At 41.2% G+C, this 14,335-nt stretch overlaps 1 protein-coding gene across 1 annotated transcript in view; it reads left to right on the forward strand.

Moving 5' to 3' along the window:
- LOC132826912 (neurotrophin-3-like) overlaps positions 1-14,032 on the forward strand; it is a 31,441-nt gene extending 17,409 nt beyond the window's left edge. Inside the window, exon 2 of the mRNA XM_060843193.1 lies at positions 11,260-14,032. Coding sequence (XP_060699176.1) covers positions 11,260-12,057 — 798 coding nt within the window. The 3' untranslated portion in view covers positions 12,058-14,032. The remainder of the gene's footprint in view (positions 1-11,259) is intronic.
- The last annotated feature ends 303 nt before the right edge of the window (positions 14,033-14,335 follow it).

The raw sequence follows: 14,335 nt of genomic DNA on the forward strand, positions 1-14,335 counted from the left end.
CCTATAAATCATCTCATTCAATGTTTCTCATATCTGCACCTGGTCTGCCTACATAGCTGTTTGTTCTAATTTATATTCTTCTTTCTCATTGAGAATACCCTTCTTTCAGCACATTTTTTTTATATTTGTTTCCTTTCCTTGTTTAATTTTTGTAATAAAACTGATTATATATTTATTTTCCACACACTCTCAACCCATACTTTATCCAATAATGATAATTCATTGTCTGGAATTAAGTCAAGTATTGCTTGATGGACAATATAACAAACTAAAAAATAATCCTGAACACAGTGTAGAAAACCTTCTACTTTTATCACTTATATCACTCCTTACCTTGTCTACCATTGCAGCATGAAAGTCATCCATTATTAAAGTTTATATTGCAAACATCCAACCATAACATTTTAAGTATGCAACATGCAATCAAAGCAACAAATTTGAATTATAAGCAAAGATGCCTAAGCATTTGGAGTCAGATTGGTTGGGCATGTGGGCTGCTCATGACCTTAGGCTTGCAGGCTGGACTCATTTGGCCCAGACCCAAAGTGGAATCTTCAGCACATTCACGGGTGAATTGTTTCGGATGATATATTGGTGCAGAAGTTACTGTGCATGCAGTGAATGTCTGCTGGAACTATGTAGTGCAGGCAGGTCACATTGCAAATCAGCATGCAATTGTGATTTGACACCAGTGCTGCAATTTCTAAACTGCCAGTTAATGCCCTTCCTTAACTTACACAGCAGAACATGCTTTCAGCAATTGAATGGATCCCCTGCTGCCATTATTTAAAAGGGTCACCAACTACCTGCATGTTAATTGCTGGTTGATTCCTTCAGGCAGTTATTATCATTCTTAAAGCATTTGGCATTATCTATAGTATTTTCCAGCTACAAAAGTTTACAGGGAGTGGTCTCAGCTGCTGGAGGAGTTTATGCTGATGTCTATCCATCTTTAGTATGGATAGTGACTTAGGCAATCACACTTTCATGGAATATGACTTTCATTGTATTGCGCTGGAATGTCAGCAGTGGTCAGCAGTATGCCAAAATCTGAACAGCAACACTTCAGGATCAGGTCCTGCTCTGGAGAATAACACATGCTGGTACTTCCAGCAGCACTGCTCGAATGAAGCTGATGGTTTTGGGTGGGACATTAAATAAAGGTCTCATTTTCCTGTTCAGATGAATATAAATTAACCTGTGATATTATTTTAAGGAGTTGAGATATTATTACTCAATCAATTTAACTAAAGACAGATAATCTTATCATTTCATCACAAATCATTATCATGGGATTATTTCTCGAAATTTGCTGAGCTCAAATTAATTTACCGTCTTTCCAATTTACAATAGTAACTACAGCAACTACACTTCTAAAAGCACGTCATTGGTAGGAAAACACTTCGAGACATCTGGTGATTGTGAAAATTACTTGATGAATAAAAGTCTTTCTTCCTTTCTTTTTTGTCCTGGGCCTCATTTGTTGAGTTCACCAGCATTGTCGTCAGTGGGTACTCCTTGTCCTCAAGCATCCAGCTGTAAATCTGCTTCATGTTGCCAAGTGATCAGGAAAGGTGGACTGCAGCAGGATGGAAGCATCATGGCAGCTGCCTGCCAACCTCCAGAATTAACGTCTTTTTTGTGGTTGTGCATCGACAGAGTGGAAGTCCTTACAGTTGTTGAGAAATCCTGGGTGTTCTGGGGCTGCCTTAATTGCCACCTGTGGGAAGCCAGTTAGAACAACAAATCTGAGGGTTAGCTCATTCCAACTGACATCATTACAGGCAAATGTCACATAATTGCCAGCCGTGACAATCAAACCATCAGTTGCTTGTCATAGAACTTTGTAGGTAACTGACTGCAGGATCCTCCGAGTGCCTCCACAGAGCCCTGGAAAGATCCAGAGACAAGAGTTTGAGGACAGTGAAGAGTTTGACAGCCATGGTAAAGCTTGGTTACCAGGTTCACTTGGTAATGGGTCTTGTTCCACAAGGCTGCACATGATCTGGCATAAGATCCTGAGACATGAATGTTCCAACATTTTGAGAATGTTTATCTTATGCTATGACTCTGTGTACAACAGGGATGGCACACCTGAGTTGCATCTTTCTTCAGCTCACTTTGCTCCTGTGGAGCTATTGTGATGAGCACTGTTTGTGCTACTGGTGCCTTCAAACTCTTCACAGTTGTTAAAGCTCTCACTCATTATAAGAACAAAGTCTTTCTCAGAATCAGGCAGGAAAGCAGCTGTGACATTGCAGTACTTATTGACATTTCCCGTCATGCCTTCGGTCTTACCAATTGATGTGGTGATCTCACCCTCGTGTTCTAGGAAAACTCAAGTCCAATTCAATATTCACCAATAGTCCCACACTTTGTCTTTCCTCCTCACTGACTATCATTCTGTCTGCTTGGTCTCAATGCATAAGTAAAAACCACCACATAATAAACATTCTAAAGTAAATCTATAATTCAGAGCTAACAAACAAAAGTAATCTAATCACCTGTATACTTTTATTCATTCACTTAGTTCCTATCTTCTTCAGTCATAGTCTGTCCTAGTGCTTGCATACACTGCTGTCCCAATGGTTGTAGCAGGATTGTTGGAAAGTTACTGATTTTCACCGGAGTACACCTCCAATTGACTACATGCCCACCTGTGTGCCCTATCATCATGTTATAAATGGAAACTGTGTGGGTCAGTTGACTGACAAGCATTAGTAAGGAGACCAGCGAAGTGGCAGAGGTGGGAGGGTGAATTCCTTTTTCCTGAGAGAGGACACAGGATCTAATTCCATGGAGCCACTGACACCCTCTCACAGGGTGATGCCATAGCAGGCTTACTCAGTGCCATCTCACAGTGCAATCATGTTGGCAGCAGTCCCAGTCTCATCATAAGAGCACTCACACTTAGACTGGCTGCTGTTGTATTGAAATGGAATGGACATCAGGATTCACATGCTACACCATGCACTGGAAAAGATCAGTTCTATGCTCTGGGCAAAACCTTGCCAGGCTGGGGCAAGATTCCTCCTTGCTATTGTTCCTTGACTTTGAAAACAAACTTTAGGACAGACTTCTCATCACACCAAGTGTTTTGCTTCATGCTTTTCCATCAACATTCTTCTATAGTCTGTTCCATTGAAGTACTAATCTGGGATGCACTGCACAATGTAATAAACAGACTGTACACGATCAGCATTACCTCCAAGCTGCATACATGCACAACTATGCAACAGTCGTGAATATGCAGACCATAGACCTGTTCAATAAACAGGCACACATAACAAAAGAAATTAAAAGGAGCATTGTTCATATATTTTCTAACTCTTCTTTTTTCTGAATATGTGCCTTTTCTCTTCTACATAATCCGTCACCACGGCACGGTGGCACAGTGGTTAGCACTGCTGACTCACAGCACCTGAGACCTGGGTTCACTTCCCGACTCAGGCGACTGACTGTGTGGAGTTTGCACGTTCTCCCCGTGTCTGCGTGGGTTTCCTCTGGGTGCTCCGGTTTCCTCCCACAGTCCAAAGATGTGCGGGTCAGGTGAATTGGCCATGCTAAAAAGCCCGTAGTGTTAGGTAAGGGGTAAATGTAGGGGTATGGGTGGGTTGCGCTTCGGCGGGTCAGTGTGGACTTGTTGGGCCGAAGGGCCTGTTTCCACACTGTATGTAATCTAAACACATTTTGGAACTGGCAGTTCATGCTTCAAAAGGTTTATATTTTGACTGAAAATAAATAGTATAGCAGCCAATGAACCTCTGCTCGATGCACATGGCTCCTTTAAAAGGTGTGGCAAGGCCACTCTAATGCTCACGATGTATACGCACTCAAGAAATGCTGAAATTGTGAACACTGAGCTACTTTGCAGCACTGCAAGGGTTAAGAGGGTACATCAGTATAAGCTACAACAAAAGCTGTATCCTCAAGCAGCCAGTTGAAAAGCAGACTTCATAGGAAAAGCCCAGCTGCTGTGTATTACAAATCTAACCTGTTGCACCTATTTAGGAAGAAAATATCTCCTTTTGTTCAGACTGGGGATGTTCAGCTCGCGAGAATCTTAAAACTGTGATCTCACCTGGTCTTTGCACGAATACCATGTGTGAGCTTTCCTTTCAGGATTAATGTGCGTGCATTGCTGCCATTTCTTTGTAGCATTCAAATAAATAGATCATGCATGCAAATGAATGTGTATGTGATACTCCATCATTCTTGATTGATGGTGCTGAAGGGCATGCAAAATGCAGCACCGTACACAAAGTAGCTCTTAAAGGGGCAGAGACACTTTAAATAAGTTTTTTTTCTAATTAAAGTTAGTCCGAGTGCCTATTATGGACCAGCAGTTCATGTTAGATAGATGCTTGAAAACATCTGTGTAATGATACAATTTGCTGGTGGAGTTATTTCCTTAATAAGGTATGCCATTCCTTCATTGAAGCATCTTTTGTAGTAATAATATTGCTGGGCTTGTAACCAGTGACCTACACTATTGCTGTGCAGACATGAGTTCAAATCCAACTGAGGTAGCTGTTGGAATTTGAATTGGAGATGCCGGTGTTGGACTGGGGAGCACAAAGTTAAAAATCACACAACGCCAGGTTTTAGTCCAACAGGTTTATTTTGAAACACTAGCTTTTGGAGCGTTACTCCTTCATCAGGTGGCTGTGGAGTATAAGATTGTAAGACACAGAATTTATCGGAAAAAACTGAATTCAGTGCTATAAATTCTGTGTCTTACAGTCTTATATTCCACAACCACCAGATGAAGGAGCAGTCCTCCAAAAGCTAGTGCTTCCAATTAAACCTGTTGGACAATAACCTAGTGTTGTGTGGAATTTGAATTCAATTACTAGAAAATAAATCTGAGATTTTAAACTCTCAACAAGATAACCATATCACGGCTTGTTCTAGCAACCCAATCAATGTCTTTTAGTGAAGTAAATCCCTCAGCTGTAGCTGGTTTGGTGTACAAGTGACTCGAGATTCACAATGTGTTTGACGATAACTGCTGTCAAAAGTAATTAGTAAGAGAATACTATAAAATAATACCTTATCGTGGTATAGTGCATAGAAAGACATATAAATATTCTATGGGACTCTGTAGGGTATGTTTGTTAAATTATGTTGATGTTAGGTGTAAGACATTGGTTAATACATTTGCTGTTTAGATGTTTTTGCCCTGGTACATGGAACTTGTCAGTATGTTACCTTGCTCAAAGCCTTAGTTGGTATGCTACATTGGTATTAAGTACCAGTGCATGCCAATCCCTTAGTATAAATTATTGACTGGTATCATGCCTGTAATATACTGCAGGGATTGTGTCTTAAATAACAAATGATCCTATCTCCCTTTTACTCGTTTTTCACAAGTATAGAACTGCAGCAGTAACTGATGAGTTATGAAGAATGGTCATTTCATGTTAACTCCATTTCTGTCCACAAATGCGATCTTACCTGCAGAGGATTTCCAACGTTTTCAGTATAAAATTCTGAATAAAATCTAAGCAATGTGCTTGATGGTGTGTCAAAAGGCTGACAAAGGTCTGTGGGAGAAGGACTGTGTACCGAGGTACAGTGAAAAGTTTTGTCTTCCAAGCAATACAGGTAGATCACAGAATTAAGTAGCATAGATAAGTAAATAGTAGGTAAACAGCAGCGAAAACAAAAACACAGGTACAAGCAAATGTTAAGAGTTTGAGAGTTCATTCAGTATTCTAACAACATTCGGGTAGAAACTGTTTCAAAACTGGCTGGTGTATATATTCAGGTTTCTGTACCTTCTCTCCAATGGTAGAGGTTGTAGAAAAATATGGCCAAGGTGGGATGGATCTTTGAGAATACTGGCAGCCTTTCCTTGACAGTGGGCATGGTATGTCTCTCCTGCGTGGAGAATCTCTTTTTAAGTCCGTTTCCCATCAATATCAAGATAAATGGACCTGCCCCTTTGTGGCTAGGTAAACCCCTTTCTATGATGATGGGCTAATGGTATTTTCACTGAATGGTTAACCCAGATAATGTTCTGCGAACCTGGGTTCAAATCCTGCCAATGCAGATGGTGGAATTTGAGTTCAATTTTTAAAAATCTGGAAGTAAGAGTCTAATAGTGACCATGAATCCATTGATTGTCAGAAAAAGGACATTTGAGTCATAATGTCCTTTAGGGAAGGAAACTGCTATCCTTACTTGACCTGGCCAACACGTGACTCCAGACCCACAGCAGTGTGGTTGACCTTAACTGCCTCTGGGTGTTTCGGGATGAGCAATGAAGGTTGGCCTAGCCAAAGACACCCTCATCCTGTGAAGGGAAAAAAAAACTTAAACTGAGCCTGTTTTACAACACTCTCCCAATCTGAATATCATGCCATACTCAAACTGCTCATTAGCAAAATATATTTAATTCACTGTCAGGTGCAACTCCGACATCATGATGTAACCCACACACATGACGATCCACACACATTGCAAAAGGTTTTCTCTGCTTTACTTTGCAAGCTGTGTACTGTTCATTTTTGACCCCCCTGCTTTGCACAGTAGGAACACTTACGTGCAGCGCTTTATCCATGCACTTGCATACTTTTCAGATGATGGCCCAAAATTTGAGTGCATGCACTGATGGAGCTGTTACAAAACTTAGCTGTTCGTGAACTTCTGTAGGATAAATTATTCAATACAGATACAGCTTTGGAGAGACTTTAAAGGGGGTTGATGTAAGAAATACCCTTATGTCGCAAGCAAAAAACTGGGAGTCAGCTGCGTCCCCAAAACACAGAGGAGATTTTACTGTAAGCTTTGGCCCAGAAGATGATCAAGCACAACACGAACAAATAGCAACAGTAAGATGTATTTATACCACACAAGCAGCCTCAGCAAGCTGGAAAGAAAATTAGACCCCTGAGGCAAGGAAGGAAAAATTAGGAGGGTGACTAGAAGTTTGTTCAAACAGATCCATTTTCTGAAGGTAGAGGTGATCACAGAGTAGGTTTATCCTCAAAAATGTTTTAAAATCTGATAAGAGAGAAAATGCATCAAATATTTCTAAAAGTGTTTTTTATAGCGATTTATATGCACTTACTTCTCCATCACAGTTTTACCTGGCTTACATATGCTCAAACTAAGTGTTTTATTACTTAACTGCTATTTATACATCTTCTGACAAGTTTTTGTGTAGTTAGTGGATAGATTTTAAAACCTTCTTACATAATCGGTTTTCTTCGGAGAGAGTACTGTGTTGATATCTTTCGGATAAGTTATTAACTGTATATTCTGCCTGACCTGTTATGGAACAGTAAAGGTCGACTTGGTGCTATTTCTGAGGTGCCATTCCTTGAAATGATTTGCTAACTCCAGCAAGTATTATTTATTGCTTAGAAATATGTGGTAGAGGTTTCCCTCCTTGAAGGTGAACAAGCGAGGTGGTGAGAAAGGAAAATATTTGGGGGAGTTGGCCCTGGTAAGATACTCACCTCCTTCTTGCCACCTTAACAATTAAGTGCTGAGCAACAAGATCTATGGGGGAAAAGATCTTGAACCATGACTAATTAAGGCCCTAAAGTGGTCAATTAATGGCCACATAATATTACATTAGATTCCCTATAGTATGGAAACAGGCTCTTTGTCCCAACAAGGCCATACCAACCTTCTGGAGAGTAACCCCCACCCTTATCCTGCATATACTCCTGACTTGGCAACTTAGCATGGCCAATTCGCCTGACCTGCATATCCTTGGATTGTTGGAGGAAACTGGAGCCCCCAGAGAAAACCCACACAGACACAGGGAGAACATGCAAACTCCATACAGGCAGTCACCTGAGGCAGGAATCAACCTGGGTCTCTGCTGTTGTGAGGCAGCAGTGCTAACCACTGAGCCACCGTGCCACAACACTTTTGCTTTCCACTCCCCCAGTATCCTGCCTCACTCAGGTGAGAAAGGTGGAAACCAGGACAACCAGTTTGGGGGCTGGGTATTGGAGGCACCAATACTAAGGAAGCCATTTCCCTACAAGTTGCCTCCAGTCCCTCTGATCCCTTCTCCCCATATCCCCATTCACTGATCACCATTGAATCCCTTGAAGAGTAGTAAACCTTGACCAATAGTCCTTGGCACCCAGAAAGTGTCAGCTTTGACTGGTTGGCAGCTTCTGGTGATCCAGAACGCTAGTGTTGAAGCCTGTGATGGGCTGAGAAATTTTCTCGAGCCGACTGGCGCATGATACATCGAGTTATCTTGACATTGTCAACTAACACTGTTGCCGCTAGACTGAGCCACAAAAATGGAAAGCGATGACCACGAAAATAAATTGTCACCGTTTAAAAATATGGGGTTGTCTGTTTAAAAACAAAGTTCAAGATAAAAAAAGTTCTTACCGTGGGATTATGAGTCTTTGGATCTTTCATCCTCAAATGGTGGTGGAGGCCGAATCTTTGAATATATTTAAGAGAAAGTTAGGTAGTCCGTTGAGAAGCAATAGGGCGGAAGGTTATTTAGGGTAGTTGGGAATGTGGAGTAATGAGATCAGCCATGACTTTGTTGAATTGCAGAACACGGTTGTGGGACCCAATAGCATGTTCTTGCTCCCAATTCATATGTTCATTTCTTCGTACCACTCTGAAGTATTATAGATTGCCTGCTATTATTAGACCTGAAAATGTGTTGCTGGAAAAGCGCAGCAGGTCAGGCAGCATCCAAGGAGCAGGAGAATCGACATTTCGGGCATGAGCCCTTCTTCAGGAATAATGCTATTACTAGACATTGTCCATTTATTGATGAAGGGAATTGCATGAGGAATATAAGTATTATCCCATATGCGTCACTTACTCCTTTGGGGTTCACACACTGCCATGCAAGTAATGCATATTTGTACATGAGGTGTATATATATATATCTGTCAGTGTGTCTGCTGAGCACATCTATTGTCTTGGAAGGTGCTTTACTCAATAATAGGCTTGAAATTCAATCCTCAGGAGGCTGGAAAATTGGTATTAATCAATTAAATTATAGCACCTTTCCAGATCCATGCCAGTGCGTGGAATAAGCCCTGTGCAGGTGAGCTTGATAACTACCTATGTGCAGATGATTCTGCAACAATCTCATGTTGTGACATTGCAACAATATTCTTCCTGAAATCCTAAATTGGCTCAGTGTCTTCTCCAGGTGCACCTGGGTCTTCAGCAGCTCACAAGGGTCACAAGAAATACAGGATCTTCACGAGGCACCAATTTGGTTGGTTTTGTGTTGGTTGGTAAATTTACATTTGGCTATTTTCTTGGACATGTGCCTCCCTTACAATGTGAATAAACAACCAAGTCAGAATTTAAACTATGTTTAAACATTAAATTCCACACAGAAATTGCAGTGAGCTCAGTGATTTGATCAAAAGTTCAATATTTGTTAATCTTCCCATCTCCCATTCAAACAGACATGTTTGAATGAAAAAAAAGACTCTAGTTATTAGAAGCTTCAATTATTTTGTGGCTGGGTTGTTTGTAGCAATGTCCAGGATGGTCATTCCTTCATTGGGAACATGGCAACAGCCGTCCTACAGCGTTGCACACTTGGTTTAAGGAAGGGAGTCAATTGAAATCGATGGGAGAGAAATCTCTTTCCAGATTGGATTTCACACTCCATTCCTCTTCCTCCACCTCCATCAACAAGCTTTGAAGTCAGGTGCTGAAACCATTACTTCCATTTTTACTTTCTTTCTTCTGCAAAAAATATCTTATGTCCAAGCTCTTTGGAAAATGTTTGATCCAATAAATGTTCGGATGTTTCTGTGAATCACTAGAAAGTTACATTTGAAGGAAACACAAGTCAGAGAATCACTGGCAGCATCATGACTCCTTGACCATGAGATGGTTGCTTGTAAATCATCAAACTGCAATTTATTTACATGGCCTAACAGCGTTGGGGAACAATTCATAATTTATGCCCTTGTTAAAACTACTATATATAGCTTAGGCAAATAATCAAACTGGGACGTGGAAAGGAGTGCAGGTTTATAGCTCCTTGAACATGGAGTTGCAGGTAGATAGGATTGTGAAGAAGGCATTTAGTATGCTTTCCTTTATTGGTCAGAGTATTGAGTACAGGAGTTGGGAGGTCATGTTGCAGCTGTACAGGACATTGGTTAGACCACTTTTGGAATATTGCATGCAGTTCTAGTCTCCTTCCTATCGGAAAGATGTTGTGAAACTTGAAAGGGTTCAGAAAAGATTTACAAGGATGTTGCCACGGTTGGAGGATTTGGGAGAGGTTGGATAGGCTCGGACTGTTTTCCCTGGAGCATTGGAGGCTGAGGGGTGACCTTATAGAGGTTTATAAAATCATGAGGGGCATGGATAGGGTAATAGACAAGGTCTTTTCCCTGCAGTGGGCAAGTCCAGAACTAGAGTGCATAGGCTTGGGGTGAGAAGGGAAAGATATAAAGTAGTCTTAAGGGGCAACTTTTTCACGCAGAGGGTGGTACGTGTATGGAATGAACTGCCAGACGAAGTGGTTGAGGCTGGTGCAATTGCAACATTTAAAAGGCATCTGGATGGGTATATGAATAGGAAGGGTTTGGAGGGATATGGGCTGGGTGCTGGCAGGTGGGACTAGTTTGGGTTGGGATATCTGGTTGGCATGGATGATTTGGTCTGAAGGGTCTGTTTCCATTCTGCACGTCTCTATGACTCTAAGAAATTGATTTTTAGATATTAAAAAAAGGTCATTTAAATCACAAGTTTGTCACCTCAGGACAAGACTCTTTTCTGTGTCAAGCAAGTGATGAAATGAATGATATGCAGATAGTGTATAAATGCTGGTTACACAAACAACCAATGATGCAATACCGTGCAAATACCCATTCTAAGTGATTAAAGACTTAACAGCAATCTAGGTTTGTTCAATACATCACATCAGTTATATGACACTTTGATCTTTTATTATAAATTCGGTGTCCTATGATCCTGCCCCACTCACTACCAAGGAACAGCACTCGGAAAGCTCGTAGTCGAAATAAACCTGTTGGACTCTAACCTGGTGTGTGATTTATAACTTTGTACATAAAATGAACATCGTGCAGCAGAGAGGGGGGATTTGAACAACGGGGCTTACAACATGACTCCAACTGTGAGAATAACTTTAAAAGCGTGGTGTAACTCCGGGGAGGACAGATGTTTTGTCGTGATTTCTGTTGTGTGTTGTGAGACCTGGTGGTCTGCACCATTTCTCTGGATGGACTTTAACTGACACCCTGCCTTTTCTTTCCCCTCCCCCAGATTTTACAGGTGAACAAAGTAATGTCTGTCCTCTTTTACGGCATGCTTCTCACTTATCTTGGTGGCATCCAGGCTACAACCATGGACAAGAGAGGTTCGTCCGAGGAATCCGTGAGCTCGCTCATCATCAAAATCCTCCAGGCGGACATCCTGAAAGGTCGACTGTCCAAGCAGAGTGAAGAGCTGAAGGGGAAGTACCAGGACAGCAAACAGAAGGGCGACACCCGGAGGGACACAGACTCCATGGGGAATACAATATCTGACTTCCAGCCAATCGTCTCGGTCAATGATGAGTTACTGAGGCAGAAGAAACGCTACCATTCGCCCAGAGTGCTGCTGAGCGATCGGCCACCTTTGCAGCCGCCCCCTTTGTATTTAATCGAGGATTTTGCGGAGAGTCCGGAGGTGGACAACAGAACAGCCAGGAGGAAGCGGTACGCGGAGCGCAGGGGGGGACATCGCGGGGAATACTCTGTGTGTGACAGTGAGAGCCGCTGGGTGACGGACAAAACAGCGGCCATCGACATCCGAGGGAAGCAGGTGACCGTCCTGGGAGAGATTAAAACCGGCAACTCTGCCATCAAACAGTATTTTTACGAGACGCGGTGCAGAGAGGCCAAACCGGTTAAGAATGGCTGCAGGGGCATCGATGACAAACATTGGAATTCACAGTGTAAAACCAGTCAGACTTATGTCCGGGCACTGAGCACAGAGAACAATAAATATGTAGGCTGGAGGTGGATCAGGATAGACACCTCCTGCCTCTGTGCATTATCCAGAAAACTAGGCAAATCGTGATTCCTCACCCCCGCCCCTTTTCCTCTTTCTATGTGAATATATAAATTATTACTTTAAATTATATGACTTTGCATGTAGCATATGAATGTTTATATTATAGTATAGTTCACAATTTTTATTTATTAAACAAAACTGTCAACTCGTCAGATTAAAAACAAATGCTTCTTACAACTCGCCAAAACAAGATAGCTAAGTTGTGCCTTGCTTCCAGCATCAGTAAAAGTCCTTGGACCTGTGTTGTTGTGCATTAGTAATTGGTCCAAGTGTTTACCTCCCCCCTCCAGCCCCCGGTTATTTTCTCGCAGCCACTTGTTGAATTCAGTATTGTTGCCAGTGATTTATAAATGGGATTTGGGAAGGCACATGTAAAATCCAACCACAAGCGATGGCTGCCAGTCATGACAGTTATGTCCACCCTTAAAAGCAGGGTGAACGATATTTGCAGTGAGACTGAGAGAAGGATGCTGAGATCAGAGGAAATGCTGGCAACACCATCTGTGCAGATAAAGCTCTTCCATATGTTTCACTCAGTCCCCAAGAGCTGTTCTTTCTGGGAAGAAGCTATTTGCAGTATTGGAGAAAAGGTTGCTGTGAGAGTTTTCTTTTTCCCTCGTCCAGGTACGATTCCTGTAAAATTATTCTGCACAGCAACCCACTTCAAAGTGATTTTCTTTTTTTTTTAAATACTGTTTGCTGTATTCACCAAATTAGACCCTCCTTTTTAAGAAATCCCTTTCAAATGGTAAGACTCTATGAACCAGAACTACATTGGGGAAGAACTAAATTCTTTTTTTTACATCAATTCCCCTCTACAACAAATTCAGCCAGCCTGTGATTGTCCTCTTTAATAATGCTACTCTGGGGTAAGAAATTGTTCTGTGGTGCTATGATTTGAATGCTTTTTTTCCTTTGCAAAAAAATTCAATACTTGCCAATGAAATGTGAAGCTCATGATTGTGGAACACAGTAAAGATTTCATACTCTGTGTCTTAGAACACTACAATAGTGATTTCTTCCCCTCCCCCACCCCCCACTCATATCTGAACAATAATAAACAGGTTTACAGTCCATGTAATTTAAACTTCTGCCAAGCATTCAGTATTTCAGTCTCTCACTCCAAAATCTCTTGACAAAATTGACTGTTCTTCAAACAATAATTATAGCCCGGAGTCTTTTGAGGGAAATGTTACTTTGGTAAACTCCTCCCACAGGAAAAATGTGATCATAAGCTACCATGGGAAGCGTTATGTAATCACCCCTCACATTAGGGCAGACTGACTGTCATTGATGAAAGTAAAATGGTGTGTGAGATTTTGGTTAAGATAATACAATGATTTATCTTTGATCATAGGATATCTCGTTCAAGCACAAACACAGATACCAATGGATATCTACCTTAACAAAAATATGAATTCTACCTGCCCACTACAGAATGCTTCCTTGATGGTTGACTGCCCATCACTAGCTTTGCCAGGTGAAGCACTGAAAACACCACACGTAAAATGTGGAAGAGTTAGTTCAGCCAATGTGGTTGAACAGTATTCTTCTTCAACACATAAATTGTCACTAGCTAATAACTGGAATAAGCAGATAGCCCTACGTGGCTAGGCTAAACAGTCTAAGAGTGTAGAAGAGTCAGTGCTGATTTAATTGAAAGAAACAAGATCCTGAGAGGTCTTGACCAGGAGATTGTTGAAACGATGTTTCATCATGGGAGAATCTGGAACTAGGGGTCATAATTTTAAAATATGACATTTAAGAGAGATGAGGGAAATGGAATTCTGAGAACTTTGGAATTGTCTTCCTCAAAAGGTAGTGAATACAGAATTTATAAATATTTTTAAGGGAGGAGTAGATAGATTCGTGATTACCAAGGTGATGAAAGATTACTGGAATATGCTGGAATGTAGAGTTGAGGTTAAATTCAATTAAACCATGATCTTATTGAATGGCAGAACAAGCTCGTAGAGCTTAATGGTCTCATCTTGTTTCTTGTTTGTATGTTTAAGGCAAACTAGAGGAATCAAATATTGATGTGGCTATATATTACATCTCAACTAAGTGCTCAATCTTATATTTCAGACATCGCCCTTAAGCAAAATCAATATAAAACATGACCAAATTGAACATAACTTGATGCAGTGCACTATTGGCTTGGTTCTTTGATATTCCCTACTGAAGTACTTAGTAACTCAGATCTGGAAGGTTCTACAATTGGCTGATGCTTTGTTTCAAGTTAGTTGTTTGAAAATAAAGATGGAACAAAATCATTAATAAC

Source organism: Hemiscyllium ocellatum, chromosome 23, assembly GCF_020745735.1.
Source record: "Hemiscyllium ocellatum isolate sHemOce1 chromosome 23, sHemOce1.pat.X.cur, whole genome shotgun sequence".
Taxonomy (NCBI): domain Eukaryota; kingdom Metazoa; phylum Chordata; class Chondrichthyes; order Orectolobiformes; family Hemiscylliidae; genus Hemiscyllium; species Hemiscyllium ocellatum.